At 48.5% G+C, this 19,303-nt stretch overlaps 1 protein-coding gene and 1 pseudogene across 2 annotated transcripts; one reads left to right on the forward strand and one right to left on the reverse strand.

Annotated features, from left to right (window-relative positions):
- Positions 1 to 958: 958 nt before the first annotated feature.
- On the reverse strand, positions 959 to 5,808 carry LOC131589377 (thaicobrin-like). 2 transcript variants are annotated; one of them, XR_009279725.1, is made up of 3 exons: positions 5,260 to 5,808; positions 2,288 to 4,341; positions 1,805 to 1,942 (listed from the first exon to the last, which is right to left on the reverse strand). XR_009279725.1 is itself a non-coding variant. In XM_058858796.1 (2 exons), the coding sequence occupies exons 1-2, from the start codon at positions 2,343 to 2,345 to the stop codon at positions 1,141 to 1,143; spliced, it is 579 nt and encodes a 192-aa protein (XP_058714779.1). In that variant the 5' UTR covers positions 2,346 to 2,412; the 3' UTR covers positions 959 to 1,140. The 2 variants fall into 2 exon arrangements, 1 of the variants encoding a protein (XP_058714779.1); XM_058858796.1 differs by lacking the exons at positions 1,805 to 1,942; positions 5,260 to 5,808 and adding an exon at positions 959 to 1,661 and having other exon boundaries at positions 2,288 to 2,412.
- Positions 5,809 to 6,717: 909 nt separating this feature from the next.
- LOC131589155 (butyrophilin subfamily 2 member A2-like) lies at positions 6,718 to 19,060 on the forward strand (annotated as a pseudogene).
- Positions 19,061 to 19,303: the final 243 nt, after the last annotated feature.

A 19,303-nucleotide genomic window follows, 5' to 3' on the forward strand; every position in this document is an offset into this window, starting at 1 on the left:
TGCTGGCTGAGCATGAGACACTGAAAAGTTCTTGGCTTGGGTAAACACCACATGACTGATGGTTTGGTTGTTGCTGTCAATATTATTGTTACCCTAAATCCCAAACCCAGCACTGTGCCAGCTACTAAGAGTAAAGTGAATTCTATCCCAAGCAAATCCAGGACAGTCTGAGGCTTCTGCCCGTGGAGAGTAGGAAGTACCTCACTGGGAGCAGAGATCCCTGGGTTTCCCTAGTCTTGGTGGTACCACAGTGGAAGAGGCTTAGGGGGCAGATACCTGGGCTTGACCCAGTGCTGCAACTCCTTGCAGCTCCTGGAGTAGAGAAGGAAGACCAATACTGTTGCCTGTGCCCAGATGCCACCACAACAACAACTGAGGTGGCACTAAAGAAGGTGCAGCCAGAAAAGTGTTTGGAGATGAAATCTGGGCTGGACCCAGGCAATGTCCCCCTTCATCTACATCCACCTTCTCCTAAGGACAGAATTTAGCAGGATCCTATGAGGTGGGACCTTGATGGGGCAAGAACAGAAAATGGCAGATCTGTGGGAATTGCCTCTCCTGTGGATTTTAGACACAGCTCAGCACTGTGCTTTCCTTTCTGGGCTGCCCCTAACTGCTGCTTCTGCACTGCTACCAGTGCTCTGCTGCAAGAAATGTGCTTGGTGCACATCAGGCAAGGAGAGGCTCTGGATGCGTGGGGAAGATAAGTGTTATCATGAGTATCCAGCTGTGTTTGGGGTTTTTTAACTTAATTGAAAAAAGCCAGAGGCAAAGCACTACTCCAGCACCCTTGGAGGAGCTGGACTCTGCTGTATTTTCCAAGGCCTTGTACAGAGCAGCTCTGCAGCGCCCTGGCACTCAGTGGTGGTCCCATGGGAACACCAGGCACCAACCTCCTCCCTGCACCGAGTCTCTGTGCTCCCTGTTGTTCCTGCAGTCCCAGCTGAGGGGTGGGGGATTGAAGGAGGCTCTGTTTTGGGGTCCAGCTCCATGACCTGCCAGTCCTCCCCTTGATGGCCAGAGGATCCATGTGAGGAGAAGCCAGCAGGATGCATGACCCTCCAAGTTCTCAGCACCAATCTCAAGGTGATGACATTCACCTTTCCAGTCTCTCCCCTTCCCCCCCGTGTTCCCTCCCTGTCAGGGGCACAGCTTGAGCCATGAGTCCATCCCCACCCAGAACCATGGGCGCAGCCTCTCCCCAGCACATGAGGCCAAGCAGAAAGCAAAGATTGGGGCTTCACTCTCAGCATCAGCAAAAGTCACCTGCTTGTCTGTGAAGTCCAGGCAGACCTGGATGACCCTGGGGTGGCAGGTAAGGTGCAGGGGCGTCCAGTCAGGATCACTGAAAGCATGGTACTGTCCAAACCACTGCCCCACGGCCCAGATCCCCTCCTGGGGTGTAAAACTGAGGACCCCCTTCCTCTTGACAGACTCTTGGGCCACTCCCACGGCCCACCAGTCCCCTGCCTTGGCCACCTCCACCTCCCAGCAGTGTCTCCCTGCAGCAAAGCCCTGGCTGCCCAGCACACATGGCTCCGTGTCAAACCGCTCCGGGTTGTTGGGCAGCAAGGTCCACTCATCCCCCCGTCCAACCCCTCGCTGGTCACTGGCCAGAATGAGGAAGGGATTGGCGGTGTCTGGGTCCAGAGTCACATCAGCTGGGGACAAAGGAGGAGAAGCTGCTCAGAACAGGCAGTCCTGGGGCTGCATCCACCCCAGCAAGAGAAAGGACAGGGTGAGTTCCTTTTCCCTGCAGTGTGAAAAGCCCCCCTAGCTGGACTGTCCCTGGCTCCCTGCTGCCCCAATCCTGTCATTGCCCCAGGGGCCTGCACACATCCTGGCCAAGAGGACCTCAGTTTCCTGGAGGAGGAGGCACCTGAGTAGGTGGGTGCACACCTGCAGTACAGCCACCTGGACCTGAGCTGGGGTGTCTCTGGTGCTGAAAGAGGAGAACAGACAGGTCAGGGCACAAACCAGTGCCAACCATGGTAGATGTTACTCCAAGACCCATAACCCATGGCCCCAAATTCACGTCTCTTTCTGTGAGCAATGGAGGGGGCTAAGGATGTCAGCTCAGGAGCCTTTGGTGCTGGAGCTGGGTCTACAGAGAAGCACCAAGAGTTCATCTGGGAGTGTTGCAGCCACCAAGTCCCAACCCATGAAAAGCCTAGTCTGGGGACAAGGCTCAGTGTTTTGATCTCCAGTAGTTGTCCCACAGCAAAAGCAGGATGCATTTTCTTCTCAACAGAGAAAGAAATTCCTTCCTCCCCTTCTGAAAACTCACCTCTTCCACTCATGTCCTCCACCTCATCAATCAGGGTCTCACTTTCTACTCTTTCCATCCTGGATGCCAGCACATCAATCCAGCACACCACAGTCAATCAACAGGAGAGGAAACAGGATTCACTTCTGAAAGTGGGAATTGCAAGACTCAAGGGCTGCCTGAAGATGATAAAGCAGAGAAGGAATGATGGAAGGGTCACAGCATTCAGCACTTTTTAGACAGACAGTACTCACCTGTTCAGCCTGCAGGTTGGCTCCAGGAAAGCAGGTTTGGGATGGTTTGGAAGGTCTTCAGTCTGCTCGCCACTCCTCTGATCCCCTCATCTGCTCAGGGCTGGACTGAGCTTGCCCAGTATTTCCAGTTTGTTTGTGTGAGCAGGGCACAGTCCAGAGGGCTGGATGGCCTGGAGAACAGAGCTGGGAGTCTGTCTGGGTACCACCCCACTGCGCTTCCACCTCCCCTCCTCTGGGCAATGACCTGCCATGCCCTGAAGCTGCCAGCCCACATGGGAACTCATCCAACACATCATCCAATTTGGCAATTCCTCCTGTTTCTGCAGTGCCCAGTCCTGTTTACATCATAGGGTCTACTGCATCTCTGCTCCCTTGGCCCAGCTGCAGGTGGGTGATAAGAGCCCCTGAGTGCTGGAGGAGTCTGTATCTCCCTGTGCAGGACACTCAGAGACCTCCTGGGCCACGGCACCACAGGCATCTCCAGCTCTTTGGGATGGCACCTGGGGACACCAGATGCAGAGCAGTGGCCCATGCTCTGCATGTCAAGGCTGCATTCTGTGAAAAGGGGAGGTCTGGCTCCTATCCTGGCTGTTTGCCCAGTTTTGTCCTGCTGTCCATGGGTTCATAGTGGAGATGTTTGCAGGGCATGTGCCACCTTGACTGCTCAACTGGTAAATGGGGAACAGCATGTGCTGGGCTTTGTATCTCACCACTTCTCTGTTCTCCAGGCAACTCTTCATGTGTTGAGGGATGATGGCCTTATTCCCAGTCCCAGGGAACACAAGGCATTCCACTCTTCTTTGTCACATCACTCTGGAAGGCACCAGCTGAGCACAAATAAAGCAGGATGCAAGGGCAGCTGCTGCCAGGTGGTTTTGCAGACACCTGTGTGAACCCTCTACCTGCCTGAAACCCCTGCCTAGAGCTTGGCTGCCTTGGCCAAGCTCACTGACCAGTTCCACTTTACCCATGACCAGCTCCTTTTGCACCTTTTTGGTTTGTCTGACACCTTGTCCTCCCCAACTCCTTCCACTCTGCATGGCTTTAGTACTCACATCCTTCCCTTGGCACACACAATTGTCTGGGACACCCAGCTTTGCACACCTGTGCAGGCTGGATTTCCCTGGAGCCATGCTCATGGAATTGTGATCCCATCAGTAAGTTAAGTTACGAGGTTCAATTATTACACTTCTTTCTGCTGTCTTTTGTTGTTGTTGGCGGTTAGGATTTTTCCTTTTTTTTCTCTCAGGGAGTTTTCTCCCATTTATTGCTAAGAGACAATAGCGACCGATACAAAGGATATGGCCAAAGAGAAGGGGATGAGTGCAGGTGGCTGCTACGGCAGCTGAGGGGCATTCCCTTGGGAAGGGCAGAGAGATCTGGTCTAGCAGGAAGGGACATTAGCTCTCTCTCGCTATCGACATCAGAGGCAGGCTGCGGTCACTGTGGGGAGAATTTGCCACCACTGCGGGATGCTGTCTCCTGCTGCCTCCTACCGTGAGTGAAACTCCGCTCCTGAGGGCAGCCGATGCATTAGACCTTATTAACACCTGCCTCACCAAACAAAGGACCCTCACCATCTACTCGGGTGCCTCAGAGGAAACCCCGGGATCCCCAAGACCCCTCTGCTTCCAAGGGAGCCTCTCCAAGTGGTGCTCCGGAGCCAGGCAGCTACTGCCCAGCGCCGCCGCTTCTCTGCCACTGCTCCGGGTTTTCACTACACTGAGAGGAATGACGGCTGTATTTACAAACAGGCTGTGGGTCTGCTGATAAGATAAAACTATCACTGAGAGATAACAGAAACAATGGGATGGATGTTACCTCTGTCTCTCTTTTCCTTGCTTCCTTTGGGCTCTGTTCTCTGTGGATATATCTTTTCTTTAGTCTCTCTGCCTTCTCTGGGCTCAATTCTCTGTGAATACAGCTCTCTATAGTCTCCTAGCCTCCTCTGGGCTGAATTTTCTGTAGATACAGCCTTTCTATAGTTTCTCAGCCTTCTCTGGGCTGAATTCTTTGTGAATACAGCTTTCTATAGTTCCCCAGCCTTCTCTGGGCTGAATTCTTCTGGGATCCTCCCTCGTGGGGAGTTCCACTTATCTCAGTTCTCATTATTCGAAGTAAACTCTCGAGCTCGTTAGAATCTTGTTTCTCGTGTTTATTGAAGGATCCTCACAAAAGTTAACAGGTCTCTCCAGGCTGGTTACAAGGTTAATCTTTGCAATTTGGTACATTTCTTTCTTCTGATGGTACAAACAAGGCCTTGTGGCACACTTCATGTCTGATACACAAAATGGCCTCGAACTACGCAGTTCTTTTATCTTTATACCTATTTTTACCCAATTAACAATAGACACGTATATTATTTTTCTTAATGACCCAATGACCCATCACCTCTGTGATGCACTGCGGCATTTTTTATCCAATCACTCACTATTACCCAAAAACCTCTAGGAGAAGAACATGAAGAAGAAAGAAGAAGGACAAGAGACAACACCTTAAATCTTCCATATTGTCTCCTGTTCTCTAAACTATTTTTTTCACTCAGTGATTTAAGAAACTTTCTAATCTACACACCTACCTTTCTTATCTAACTTTAACATTTGTTTTCATGTATCACTATGAAAACATGCTCATGAATTTCATATTATATGAAATTCAGTGTTCCCTTGAATCCCAGAACTAAACATTAAAAGCAAGGGCACACAGTCTGTATTTCAGACTCCAACAGATGGATTCCACTGAAGGATGAAAAAGACACTGAGGAAACACTACGAATTCCACAAGAGTTCAGAATTAAGAAGAGGGTTATGCATTGGGGAAGGGGGGGGCGGGTCTCAGGTATCAGGCGTTCTGGGAAGTCTGTACCTCTCAAGTCCCTCAGCCTATGGGGAAAGAGAGAAGGGACATACAGTCGGGAATTAGGATAAAAAGGAGTCTGCGCCCTCCAAAAATTTGAGAGACCCCAGGGGAATGCTCCATGGCCTCTCCCTTTATTCAAATAAAGTAGAAGGACTCCTCTGTCTCCTTTTTGGACATAAACCTCTGGTGTTTGTGGATTAATTTTCCAGACAACTGTAACCCAGCACCCCTGCCTGCCTGGACGCTCCTCAGCTCCTGTGGAGTTTCTGCTACATTTCATTTGCTACTGTGGAGTTTGCTCATCCCTGCAGCTCCAGCTGCCGCTCCACGGTTCCTGCTGCAGCCCGTCTTGGCCATTGTGGAGAGGCGGCCGAGCTCGCACCACAGCGCCCCCTGCAGCCGCACGGGAATCATCGCACCCGCCCTGCCCGGCCGGGAGCCAACAGCGCCCCTGCCGGCAGTGAGAGGAACTGCACCAACAGGGAAAGTGGCCGCGAGAAGGCCGGGACCGGGTCTGAGGTTCTGGCCGGGACCGGGTCTGAGGTTCTGGCCGGGACCGGGTCTGAGGTTCTGGCCGGGACCGGGTGTGAGGTTCTGGCCGGGACCGGGTCTGAGGTTCTGGCCGGGACCGGGTGTGAGGTTCTGGCCGGGACCGGGTCTGAGGTTCTGGCCGGGACCGGGTCTGAGGTTCTGCCCGGGACCCGGTCTGAGGTTCTGGCCGGGACCGGGTGTGAGGTTCTGCCCGGGACTGGGTCTGAGGTTCTGGCCGGGACCGGGTCTGAGGTTCTGGCCGGGACCGGGTCTGAGGTTCTGGCTGGGACCGGGTCTGTGGTTCTGTTTGTTGTTGTTGCTGCTGCTTTGGTTGTTTGTTTGCCTTGTTATACACACATACATACTGGTAAAGAACTGTTATTCCTTTTCCCATATCTTTGTCTGAAAGCCCTTTGATTCCAAAATTATAATAACTTGGAGGAAAGGGAGTCACATTTTCCATTCCAAGGGAGGTTCCCACCTTCCTTGGCAGACACCTGTCTTTCAAACCACTAGAGTTGTCCAGGTCTGTCTGTCTGTCCCATTTCCTTTTTGCTTCCCTATTTTCCCTGTAACCCTTTTTGGCCAGGTCCCTGATCAGGTCTCTCTCTGGACACCCAGCAGGTGTCCCATGCCTGGCTGGGCTGAGAGGGTGCTGCACCTGGCTGGGCTGATCTCCACAGGCACTGCCTTCACCTCTCTCAGGGCAGCAGATTTCCCCAAAGGAACCATCCTCAATAGCCTCACCTCTCAGCAGGGAATTGCTTTCAAGCAATTTTTATGCTACTGCTGGGCTTTGCTGCCACCATGGCACTGCCTCTGGGTGTGAATCCCAGCTTCATTACCTCCCTCCTTCCCACTGCCTCCAGGCTCATGCCAGGGATGTGCAAACTGCTGCCAGTCCAGGCAGCGCTGTGGGAGGAGGCTGTCACGTCCAGCCCTGGAGAGTCTCTGCAGCAAGGGTGTGTCTGTGCATGCTGCCAGAAGAGCATATCCAGAGCAAAAGCATTACCAAAATTCCCCAAATTACTCAGCAACTTTCATTTTGAAGCAGAGGCAGCACAGGAGGAAACAGCTGACATTTTTGTTTCCTTTTCAGGCAGGGAAAGACTTAGCTGGGACCAGGAGATCTCCCCGAGGTTCTGGGTGATGACCGAGCAGCTCCTCCTCCAGCTCAGAGTGCAGGAAAGAGCTCAGGGCCTCTGGCTGCATGGCATTTTTTGGGAATCTGCAGATGGAAATCATCCTCTGGCATCTGTCAGAACTGCCCGTGGTTTCCTCCTCTTGTTAGCAAAGTGGAACCAAGTCAGTGGGCAAAAAGGGGGATGGGAGAGCAGAGTGGGGTCACATCCTGTCCTGTCTGGGCCTAGGATCAGTGTTTTGGGTATTTTGCTTCCACTGGTCCAAGGCCACTTCCCACTCTCTTTGAGGTGTATGGAATGAATCCTGAATTGCTCAAGGCTTCTCCTTCTCATTCTGTACTTGTTTTTCTCTTTCTTAATGCTGGATCAAAAAAGCCAGAGCAGACTGTCCTTTGCTTTCCCCTGGAAAATCCCCACAGCTTTTTATACCACTCTGGTACTTTGTATAAAACACTAATCAATGTCAGGCTGAAGATGGAAAATCAATTTCAACCTTTGGCATCTGAGGTTCTTCACTAGGCGTTACAAAAAGGGGCTGGTTTCAGCAATGAATCCCTTTAAAAGTGAATTCCGCCTTTCTTTTTTTTTTTATCTTCCCTTGTTTTTCCTCCCTTTTGCCCTTTCCCTTTCCTTCCTCATCTCCAGACAGTGCTCCAGTAAAGAGGATGCTCTCCTGTTCCTAGCTCCTCTACTCTCTGCTGGCTTTCGTCATTTACAGTTTAGTTTTCCAAGTTCATGAGCAGCACTAGGTAAGAATCCCCTGGATCCTGCTGATCTCTGTGGCACAGCTTCCAGCCTGAGTATCTTCCTGGCTGCCGGTGCAGCAGCTCCCTGTGAACAGCAGAGCTCAGAGCAGGGTCAGGCCCTTTCCATAAACCTTCTCCACTTCTGGAAGCATCAGCATCCCTCTGGATCCTGGTGCATCCATCCAGCCATGGCAGCACAGGTGTTGGAACAACTTCACTGAACCTGGGTAAGGATTAGATGATGCCAAATAATTGATTATAATTTGCTGCCATTTCCCTCCCTACTTTTCTTATTTCCTGCACATTTCCATTTATTGTGCCAGGGTGTGTTGGACCCTTTGGAAAACCAGATCAATAAAGGAAAAAAGCCAGCAATAACAAACTTAGCCTGGGCTCTTCTTTTATGTTGCTGACCTGAAGCTTCTTCAAGGCAGCCCTGGCAAAGAATGCAGCAGAGCACTTAACTCAAAAGTGGTCTTGTCAAAAAAGTTAATTTGCTTTTGTTTCCCTTCAACCAGAACCATTTTCTCAGTGAGCTCAGTGGCCATTTTATTATAAGCCTTTTTCTTTTAAATTTTCAAAGATGCCAAGAGTAGCTGAGACATTTCTACTTTTTTAATAGATCTTTGTAAAGGATGAGAAGATATAAGGATATTTGAATTTTATTTGTAGCCAAGTTGTCACTTGCTCCAGCCAACCTCCCAGAAACCTTCCAGCCACTTCCATCATTCCTTGTCCTGCTTTCTGCCTGCCCTGAGCTGCATGGGCACCACTTATCCCCTGGAGAACCAGGGGTTTGAAGAATGCTCCTGGCAGCATTGGACAGGGAAGCAGAGGAAGGAGTGGTGGCCTGGCCCCAGCCCACTGCCAATGCTGCAGGGTAGGGTCCCTCTCCCAGCTCCCCTCAGCACCTCTTCTGCCTGGCATGGGGATGCTGCCAGCACGATGACCTGGTGTCTCGGTTTTGGAGACAAATTTCAGGAGGAAACACCCTGGAATGAGTGTTTTCTCTAGAGGGAAAGGGCTTCAATAACTCTCTTCTGCCAATGCGAGAAATGGATACCAGGGGATGAAAGTGAAAAAAAAGTAAAACTATTAACAAAGCAAGATACCCACAAAGCACAGGTAAGAAAAGAAAATTTAACCTTATACCCCATCCCCACCTTGCTGAGAGGCAAAGATGGTGGCTGCCCTTCTTTGTCTCTGGGAAGGGGGGAGAAAAGAGTTCACAAAGTGGCTGGGAACCTGTTGGATTTCTGGTGTGGATCTTCTCCTCACAGCAGGCAAAGTTGGTGGATTTTAATGTCCCTTCTTTCTCTGGTCTTTCTGGGGTTTGGACTAGCCAGGGGTGCCCCTGCGGGCTCCTTGAGCCAAAGGACAAAACTAATCAAAAGAGTTCAAGGAAAAAAAAACAAATAAAACAAAAAGCTGCCAATGAAAAGCCTCCAGACCAGGGGAAGAAAAAAAAACCACAAAAAAACAAAAACCAAACAAAAAAACAAAAACCAAAATCCTGGGGCTCCCAGGCTCTGGTCCTGCCCCTGGTTCATCTTAAAGATCCCACAAACATTTCTGGGCATAAAGCAGATAATTAGGAAATAAGGTATCATCATAAAATCACCCCAAGACACCTGGCCTGACAGCACATGAACAGCACTGAGAATCATCTGCTGTGCCTCAGCTCAGGTGCCACGGCAAACTCACAGCTCTCTCTTCTTCCTCTGCATGTTTCTCCCAGCTCTGCTCAACATGAGGGGACACCCCAACCCCATCACCATGGCCAAGGGCAAGAACGTTGTGCTGCCCTGCAGCTTCTCCCCAGAGCAGCACACACAGGATACAAAGGTGACCTGGTTTTGAGAACAGTTCTCACCTTTTGTGCATCACTTCTGCCTTGCCACGCCCTGTCCAGCCTGGATGAGCAAGGGGGTTTTGGAGGAATTTATGAACAAAAAAAGTATGTATCATCTTTGGAAGGAGGGTCAGGTGTCTCAGGAAGTATTTAAGGGGGCTGCTAGAGCATGTAGGAAAAAAATTAGAGAGGCCAAAGGTCAGTTTGAACTTAAAATGGCGACTTCTGTAAAAGACAATAAAAAATGTTTTTATAAATATATTAATGCTAAAAGGAAGGGTAAGACAAACCTTTGTTCTTTATTGGATAAGGGAGGGAAGTTAGTAACTGCAGGTGAGGAGAAGGCAGAAGTGCTTAATGCCTTCTTTGCCTCAGTCTTTAGTGGGAAAGCCGCTTGCCTTCAGGACAACTGTCCTCCTTGGTTGGTAAATGGTGGCAGGGAGCAGAATGGTCCTTCTGTTATCCAAGAGGAGGCAGTCAGAGAACTGCTGAGCTGCTTGGGTGTTCATAAATCTATGGGACCAGATGGGATCCATCCCAGGGTGATGAGGGAGCTGGCAGATGAGCTTACAAAGCTGCTCTCCATCATTTACCAGCAGTCCTGGCTCACTGGTGAGGTTCCAGATGACTGGAAGCTGGCCAATGTGAGACCCATTCACAAAAAGAGTGGGAAGGAGGATCCTGGTAATTATAGGCCAGTCAGCCTGACCTCAGTACCCGGTAAGGTAATGGAGCAGTTTATACTGACTGTCATCATGCAGCACTTACAGGATGGCCACGGTATCAGACCCAACCAGCATGGGTTTAGGAGAGGTAGGTCATGTTTGACCAACCTAATCTCCTTTTTATGACCAGGTGACCCGCCTGATGGATGGTGGAAAGGCTGTGGATGTTGTCTATTTGGACTTCAGCAAGGCCTTTGACACTGTATCCCACAGCACACTCCTGAAAAAGCTGCAGCCCTCGGCTTGGACAGGAGCACTGGGTTAGGAACAGACTGGATGGCTGGGCCCAGAGAGTGCTGATGAACAGTGCTGCATACAGGGGGCAGCCAGGTACCAGTGGTGTCCCTCAGGGGTCTGTGCTGGGGCCAGGTCCTGTTCAATATTTTTATTGATGACATGGATGAGGGTATTGAGTCCTTCATTAGTAAATTTGCAGATGACACTAAGCTGGGAGTGTGTGCTGATCTTTTGGAAGGGAGGAGGGCTCTGCAGAGAGACCTGGAATGTTTGGATGGATGGGAAAAGTCCAGTAGGAAAAACAGGATGAATAAGTCCAAGTGCTGAGTCCTGCATTTTGACCACAATAATCCCCTGCAACACTACAGGCTGGGGACAGTGTGGACAGACAGTGCCCAGGCAGAAAGGGACCTGGGGGTGCTGGTGACAGCAGCTGAGCATGAGCCAGCAGTGTGCCCTGGTGGCCAAGAAGGCCAAGGGCATCCTGGCCTGTATCAGGAATAGTGTGGCCAGCAGGAGCAGGGAGGTCAGTCTTCCCCTGTACTTAGCACTGGTGAGGCTGCACCTCGAGCGCTGTGTCCAGTTCTGGGCCCTCAGTTTACGAAGGACGTTGAGACACTTGAGTGCATCCAGAGGAGGCAACAAGGCTGGTGGGGGCTTGGAACACAAACCCTGTGAGGAAAGGCTGAGGGAGCTGGGGTTGTTTAGCCTGGAGAAAAGGACACTCAGGAGTGACCTTATCACTCTCTACAACTCCCTGAAAGGTGGTTGTAGTCAGGTGGGGGTCGGTCTCTTTCACCAGACATCAACTGACGGAACAAGAGGACACAGCTTTAAGCTGCACCAAGGGAAATTTAGGTTGGACGTCAGGAAAAAGTTCTTCATGGAAAGAGTGATAAAACACTGGAATGGTCTGCCTGGGGAGGTGGTGGTGTCACCATCCCTGGAGGAGTTTAAAAAAAGACTGGGTATGGCACTCTGCCATGGTTTAGTTGAGGTATTAAGGCATGAGTTGGATTTGATGATCTTGAGGTCTCTTCCAACCTTGCCATTCTGTTATTCTGTGATACAAGGCAGGCCAGAACCAGTATGGGGAGCAGATGCTTCAGTACTGAGGGTGCACCAAGCTGCTGAAGGTTGGCCTGCCCCAGGGCAGCACACACTAGAAAATTTTCCATGTTCAGCTCTCTGACAGAAGGAATTACACCCGTTTTGTTCAACATGTCTCAGCTTATGATGAGGCTGCAGTGAAGTTCCAGGTGACAGGTCTGTAGTTCGTGTCCCTGGTACTTCTAATTAACTTGCTTGCAGAAAGCGCTCTTTTTCCCTTTCCTCCTGTCCAGAAGTAGTTTGAGGTGGCTGCTTTGGAAATAAGGTTTTCTTCAGTCCTATGTTTGAAAATACCAAGATTGTCTCAGAGAAGTTAAATTACCCACCAAGTGGCCATAAGGAGCTCGTGAGATATGCTTCCTCCTTTAGAGGTGTTCTTCATATAAGAAGGTGTAAAAAAAAATTAGGCATTGGGTAATAAAGGAAGGATGTTATAATTTGTGCATTTATATTTTAATATCCAGGCCTGTGGTTTATTTTGCTGCAGAACTGGCTTCCAGAACAGATCTCTATGTTATGTGAAGGAGATTGCAAGAAATGTCCTGACTCCAGGTGACACTTGTCTGAAAAAACTCTTTGATTTGTCTGTGTCAAAGTTTGTCCTTGTCAGGGAGAGAAACAGCCAAACCAATATCTCCCAATATCCAACAGCCTGGAGGCTCACCTGGGGTCTCTGTTCCCGCAGCCAGTGGCTCTGCCCCGCTCATGGTACTGGAGTGCCATGAGGCTGGGGGGATCCAGGTGTCCTGTAGCTCAGCCAGCTGGTGCCCATGGCCTCAGGTGCTGTGGCAAGATTCCTGTGGGTGGCAGCTCCCATCCCGCTGGGAAGACGCTGCCCTGGATGAAAATGGGCTCTTTGCAGTAGAGAGCAGCATCAGCTCACCAGGGGTGTGACCCAGCATGTCCCGCACAGACTGGAGCAGGGGTCAGCCTTTTACAGATCAGCTCAGCTGAGCACAGGGCATCATGGGGAACTCCCCAGGGCATCGGCCCAACACTGGGCTCAGCATTTCCATTTCCATTCCACTTCCATTTCTGTGTGCAAACAACTGTGGTTTTGGTGGGGCTTGTGCAGCTGTGCTCCTAAATCCATCATTTCCATCAGGAAGTGCAGGGTGGGGGGGAAAAGGAACAGCCCTCAGTGTGGCAGAGTTTCTACAGATGCCTGGCTGAAATAAACACTGGAACTAAATGAAAAAGGGAAAACCAATCCATGCCCTTAGTCTCTCCCACTGTGAAATCCTGTCCTACAGGTTTAGTATGAGAAATAAACCCTTGTGTCTCATTTTAGCACCTGCAGATAATGAATGTATTTTTAATTTTCCCTTGTGCCACAGGAAAGCTCCTTTTTCACTGGATAATTGATTTGGGGCTGGGAATAGAGCAGACATGCAATGGTGATCTGGACTAAGCATACATCAAAATGCACTGCAGCAGCACATGCTTTTCCATTCTATTTTGTTCCTCTTGTACTTTGGGAATGAACAAGACTTGGAAATTTCATTTTCCTGAGGTGTCATTATCTTTCTCCTGGTGGTACTGTCTTGCATTGGAGTGTTGCTGTGTACATGTTACCCTATTTCTGATCCCCTACTGACTAATGAAATACAATAGTTGGTTTTTTTCTAAAAAAGGAGAAACCATGATGTAACTAGAAATAATGTGGTTAGAAATCTATCTTGCATTTGAAAATCCTCGAAAATACAGACAAAATGTCATCAGCCTCAGACAAGTGCTTAATTGCCAAAATGTGGGGGTACTTTTTGTCATTTTTTGCCAGTTTTTGGAGCATAGTGAGGAGCTGATTTTCATTCTCAATGAAAATTCAGATGGAATGACCATGTATGAAATAGAAATAATGTCCTTCCCATTGCTAGCCTCAGAGTAACCTCCCTTTCAGGGATTTCATTCTTCAGATCCTTTTTTCCATGATGCCCATTCTTGGATGATTGCCACAGGCCTGGTCCTGGTTGCTGTGGCTGCTTTCCTTTCTATCCCTCCCTGTTTATCTGTTTAAGATGAAAGGTACCATCCTGGGGCAGGAACTGGGGTGGAGCTCAGCTGTCCTGCTAAGCCACCTCTGGTCCTAACTGATGCAAGGGGTTGAGAAACACCCAGATGGAACCAGGGTCTTGTCCTGATAACTGGGGCACACATTTTGTGCCAGGGAACTTAAAGACCCAGGGACTTTTGACTTCTGTCAGGAAAAGAAAGTCATCTTCTCTAGCAAGGAGGCAAGGAATGAAGTTGGCATTAAAGCCACATAATTCACTCCTCTGCCCCGTCATGGAAATGCAGCAATAATTCACCTTGCCCTGTAAAGACACTGACACTTTTGGGTGGTCTGGCACCACCCAAGGAAAGGGCCTCCTTTCCTTCTGACTCTGATGGGAGGTGATACAGAGGATTGAAGGAAACTGAAATCCTCTTTTTCTTACTCAGGGGAGATGGGGCTGGTGGGTCATGTGGGCACTGAGGCACATCTAGACTCTGCAGCTCTTCTGCCATGTGGGTGATTGTAACCTGCTGGGGGCTAATCACTGCTTGTTGGGAGAGATGATTTTTAAAATTTTTTGCATTTCTTTCTTTTCTTCATGGGAAAGCATCAGAAAAAAATAGGTAAGTTTTACTTTCCATTTTCCAAAAACTGGAGAATTCTTCAAATGGAAGAATTCATGGGTTGCATTTCTGGGGCACATTTGGGATGGAAATTATTTGGATACATACAATTATGCAATTAATTTGAATGAATCAATTTTCTAATTTTAAGAACAATTGCAATGCGGTGGTCGTGGGTGGGGAGATGAAAATCCACACTCATACTCCAGATGCTCATGAGACAACAGCCTCGTTTATTATTCAGAGCTCACTTAAATACTTAATTTGTATCTCCTGGGCTTTACAGCCATTGGCTGAGATCTCTCTCCCTGCCCAGCTTCTTGACCAGTGGTGTGCTTTCTTCTCAGCTTGAATGGGGCTGGCTGAGGGTCCCCTGTAATGTATCCAGGGACATGTTCAGACATGAAGTAGGCTAGCTAGACATGAAGTAGGCTAGCTGAATTGGATTTGTGTTATGGTCAGATTCACTTTGTCCAGTCCAGGCCAGCTGTACTATGACAATACTGTGACAGACAATCATTGCAGAACCACAGGAAGTGTGAACAGATGTACCAACAGTGAGCTTTGCTCTTCAAAGTGCTCTCAAGTGTCGCCCTGAAAATTAAGCCTTCTGATAATGTTTTCATAGTTTTAGTTACTTTCCCAGAAAGTCCTGTAAACATAAGTTGTTTATCACATTCCTTCTAAGAAACCTCTTTTGATGGACGTTTCACATGACCAGTGTGCTTGGGAAGGTGGTAGCTTAATTATCCAATCCCTGTCATTGTTGAGAATCTATAAGTACTGGAATCAGAGAATAAAGTGACAGGTTTTGTTCTGACACTGAGAGTGGCTGTGTGAATCATTTCATGTCCTTTAGCGACACTCAAGGTTCTTCCTTCCCAAGGCCAGAGGAAGTTTTGAGGTAGCACATTTTGTTTTGCAGAGGACTCAGATTTCTCAGCACTGGAGAGCTCAGGCATAGGTCAGTTATGTACTTCTGCAGGTGGTATTTAACCTTGTGTCTCCCTTGTTGAGGCAAACCTGCCCCTTCATAGCTGCCCTAGAACTGGAGCCCAGTCTCGGGTCTCCAGCAGGGTGGTGCTGATCTCTGCGCATGGTGGGGTTAGGGAGGGTGGGTGAGATCCTGAAAGTCTTGAGAAGAAAGACCAAGGAGTTTCTGGGCTGAAGCTTTTCTTTCATGATCAATTTCAGCTTCCTCCCTACCCCAACAAGCCTATCATGGGAAAAATGCACCAGTTTGGTGGTGATACTCTGGTCTGGTTTTGTTTTCCAGCGACACAAGCAGCAGGACTGCGTAAGTCTCACTCCCCGTCTCCTTGGTGAAATGCTCTGTGAAAAATTCCAGGCTTTTTCATTCATACTCCCATTCTGTCCAAATGTTCCTTTTAGGCAGATATTTTCCTTTGCCATCCTCTGGCCTTGTCATCATGTGAAAATTCACCCCAGTCATTAGATTTTTCCCCTGGGTAGCTGTCAATGCTTTCTGACACTCCTTTAATTTAAGTATTGAAATTCTGAACAGTTATTTTTCTTTAAGGGAAAATTACAGAAACCTGAACTTTTAAGACATCTCCTACATAAATACAGATTGTTCAATCAGTAAATTTTAAAAAGCTTAACTTACTTGAAGAGCAAGCAAGTTTGCTTGTTTGTTTACTTGCTTGTAGAATTCCTGAGGAATAGTGCTTTGGCTATTACAAATTAACTCTTGGTAAATTGGTGCTAATGACGGGGTGAAAAAATGATGTGGGGAAACTAAATACAGGTCATCTGTCCTTGCAATTGGAGCACAAGGCAGTGTATCTGCCCCCTCCATCGCAGCCTGTCCTGACCTGTGCGGTCAGGACAACGGGGTCCTGATGGTCCTGACCTGTCCTGGGGTTTAGTGAGGTGGGAGTCCCAGGGAAGGGACTGTGCCACACAGTAACTTGTGTGTGTGTTCCTTGTTCAGGGGACTGCAGTGCAGAAATCAGTGAGTCATCTCCTCTTCCTTACAAAGAATTATTTACCGAGTCTCTCTAGGGTGGTGGGTTTGGTTTTTTCACTTTAAAAGTGCAAAGTAACCAGAAAAGTGGTTGGGGTTGGAGGGAAGGAGGATGAATTTGAAAAACAAGAATTTGAGATGACTAGAGATGATGTCTGGGCTGGGAATGGGTGGCAGAAGTGGTGATGCCAGCAGACTGGGAGTGTCCTGGTCCCCTTGGAAGCGAGGGACCTCCGAAAGAACATTTCCAGCCCCAGATTTGCACAGGACAAACTGCACCATTCCTGGCAGAGCAGAGCTCCAGGATGGGGGTGGGACAAGGCTTTGGATGGCTGAGCTGTGGCAGAAACCCACCCTGGGGCATATGCAGGTGGTTACAGGAAAGGGGACCCGGGTTATATCCAAATCAATATCCCACAACCCACCTGTGCTGGTTTACCTTCTTTTGCAGAGAAGCAAGCCAAAGAACTCGGTATCATTCTCTTTCATACGTGAGAGACTTCTCAGCTGGGCCTTTATCTCATCTGAGTTTTGTACGTGTGCCCTGGTTTTGGTTTTCCTTTTGGGAAAGGAAGAAGTTGCAAATACAGAACTTGTTTCAGAAGTTATTTTCCATTGGTCTCTGTGTGGCTTTACACTGTTCCCTGTAATTATTCTATACTGAGAAGAAAATGCCTTCAGTTTTCAAAGTGATCATAAATGTATGTCTGAATCATACATCTGAATCAGGACTGGCAGCATGGTTGTATTTGTAGAAAATGGATGGAGTCCTTTCACGTAGTCAGACACAAAAGTTTTGAAGTAACACACTGACTTTCACAAAGATAACAACTCAGAAAATGAGCAGCAACACTGGCATATCATTACCCTGAGTTAATCCAGTACAAGTGTGTTTGATTAGCTTTCACCTGTGGGTTTTTTGTTTGTTTGTTTGTTTGTTTGTTTTTAAAAAGCATGGAGAAGATATGCAGTGCCTATAGAAGAAGGTAATTACAATTTGTTTTTTCAGGGTGCTGAATCATTTTCCCTGCTTTATTCTCCCTCCCTGGCAGTTCCCCTTTTGCAGGCTATTAGGGGTACCAGGGGTGGTTCTGCCAATTTCCCTTTAGCAAAGGAAGTGTAACACCCAAACTCCTTGTACATTTGGTGCATGCCCCAGTTTCAGGCAAATCTGGAGAGTCCTGGTCCTCAGTGAGCTGTGTCCTCACATTTCACCCATCTGGGGTCTTCAGCCTGAAGGTCTGCTGACAATCTTCTCATTTCTCTGCATCTTTTTCTGTTCATTGAACGAACATTGCGATCCTGTGCACCTTCCCCTGCCACAATCTGACAGCTCTCACTCCCACCCTGCTTCTTCCTTAGGCAACTCCAGCCAAGAGCTCCCCTGGGGCGAGCTCTGCCTTGATGTATTGGTTCCATCTCACCTGCAGTGAACATGATTCTGGATCCAGACACAGCCCACTGGGACCTTGTCCTATTTGATGATGGCAAAAGTGTGAAACAAGGTGACACACAACAGGACATCCCTGACATCCCTGAGAGATTTAACCCATGCTGCTGCATGCTGGGCTGTGATGGCTTCACCTTCAGGGAGACATTACTGGGAGGTGAAGGTGACGGACACAGGAGGATGGGCCATGGGGGGTCTCTACAGAAGATGTGAAAAAGAAGGATGATATTGAATTTAAGCCTGAGAAAGGCAGCTGGGAAATGAGGCTGTTGGAAGGGTACTTCCTAGTTCTCACGCCTCCTAATTGCACCCTCCTTCCTGAAGTCAGTACCCTCGAACAGATCTGGATCTATCTGGATTAAGAGGGATGGGTGGCATTTTTCAGTGTTGATGAGAGTATTTCCATCTTCCCATCTCCACTGGTACTGTCTGAAAGGAAAAAAATACACTTTTGGTTCTATCTGGGTCCTGGGACATTTCAAAATATGACTGTGATGAATGGAATGGAGTAAGAAAAGGCTTTTCTAGGAGAACTTGTTAGTTCATACTCACAGAAGGATTGAGGTTAGAAGGAACCTGAGGAAGTTTCTGTGGCAACCATCTGCTCAGAGCTGGGCTAACCTGAGGGCAACATTTGGTGTCTTTGGACCTTGTTTGGCTGAGCTGTGTAGGGTTTCCCAGGGCAGAGATCTCATTGTGTCTCTGGAGCTCTCTCTCTGCGGAGAGCTGAATCTCTCTCAAGGGTCTGAACCAACCCCTTCTCTTTGGTCAGAATTCCTCCAGTTGCAACTCATGTTGTCAGAGGTTCCAGGAATAGAGATATTTTGGGAATGCTTGCAATAAAATTACTTTGGTGTTATTTGTCTGTATGCATGTCAGCGTCAAGGCTCTCTGAGCAATGTCTCCTTCTCCTTTCAGCCTGTGGGATTTGCCAGCACTTAGGAGAAAATGGCTCACTTTATGCTGCTGGAGCCAGTGAAGTTATGTCAGCAGGGCAGTTATGTCTGTTGGGGTAAGGAAAGGGTTACAGAAAGAACAGCAGCAGCATGAGGTGTTTGAACAAACTACACAAGGTGAACAAGAAACTGCTTCAACCAGAACATGAAGAAATCTGAAACAAAATGTTTTTTCTGCTCTACTGACTTGTGACTCTGGAAAGAATTGTTAATAGATGTCAAGAATACAGGTTTATTGTAGAACTGTGATTAGTTTTAAGCTTGCAGTCAAAAATAGCTTTTGGGCTAAGGCTGTAAATTTGGCGAGCTTCATAAATAAAGTAGATTCACTTTCACCTAGCTTGTGTCTCTCGCCTTCATACATCACACAAGTCTATGGCTGTACTTGTCCCCACACCTGCTAGCAGCACAAACCCTGGGGACGAGTTCACCTGTCACCTGGTGGGCAACTCCAGATTATTTTGCTGTAGGGGAAGCTGCCCCCTGCAAGAGGAGGAGAGCAGTGCATTCTTTCTGAGACATGCTTTCTCACCAGATCCTCCAGTCAGCTGGTGTCCAGCAGGCATGGA

The sequence above is a fragment of the Poecile atricapillus genome, chromosome 28 (assembly GCF_030490865.1).
Source record: "Poecile atricapillus isolate bPoeAtr1 chromosome 28, bPoeAtr1.hap1, whole genome shotgun sequence".
Taxonomy (NCBI): domain Eukaryota; kingdom Metazoa; phylum Chordata; class Aves; order Passeriformes; family Paridae; genus Poecile; species Poecile atricapillus.

Excerpts from the sequence above, each read along its gene's own strand:
- LOC131589377 (XM_058858796.1), bottom strand. The coding sequence starts at position 2,345 with ATGGAAAGAGTAGAAAGTGAGACCCTGATTGATGAGGTGGAGGACATG. Across the intron at positions 1,662-2,287 it reads GGAGGACATGAGTGGAAGAG|CTGATGTGACTCTGGACCCA; the intron begins GTGAGTTTTCAG and ends CTTTGTCCCCAG.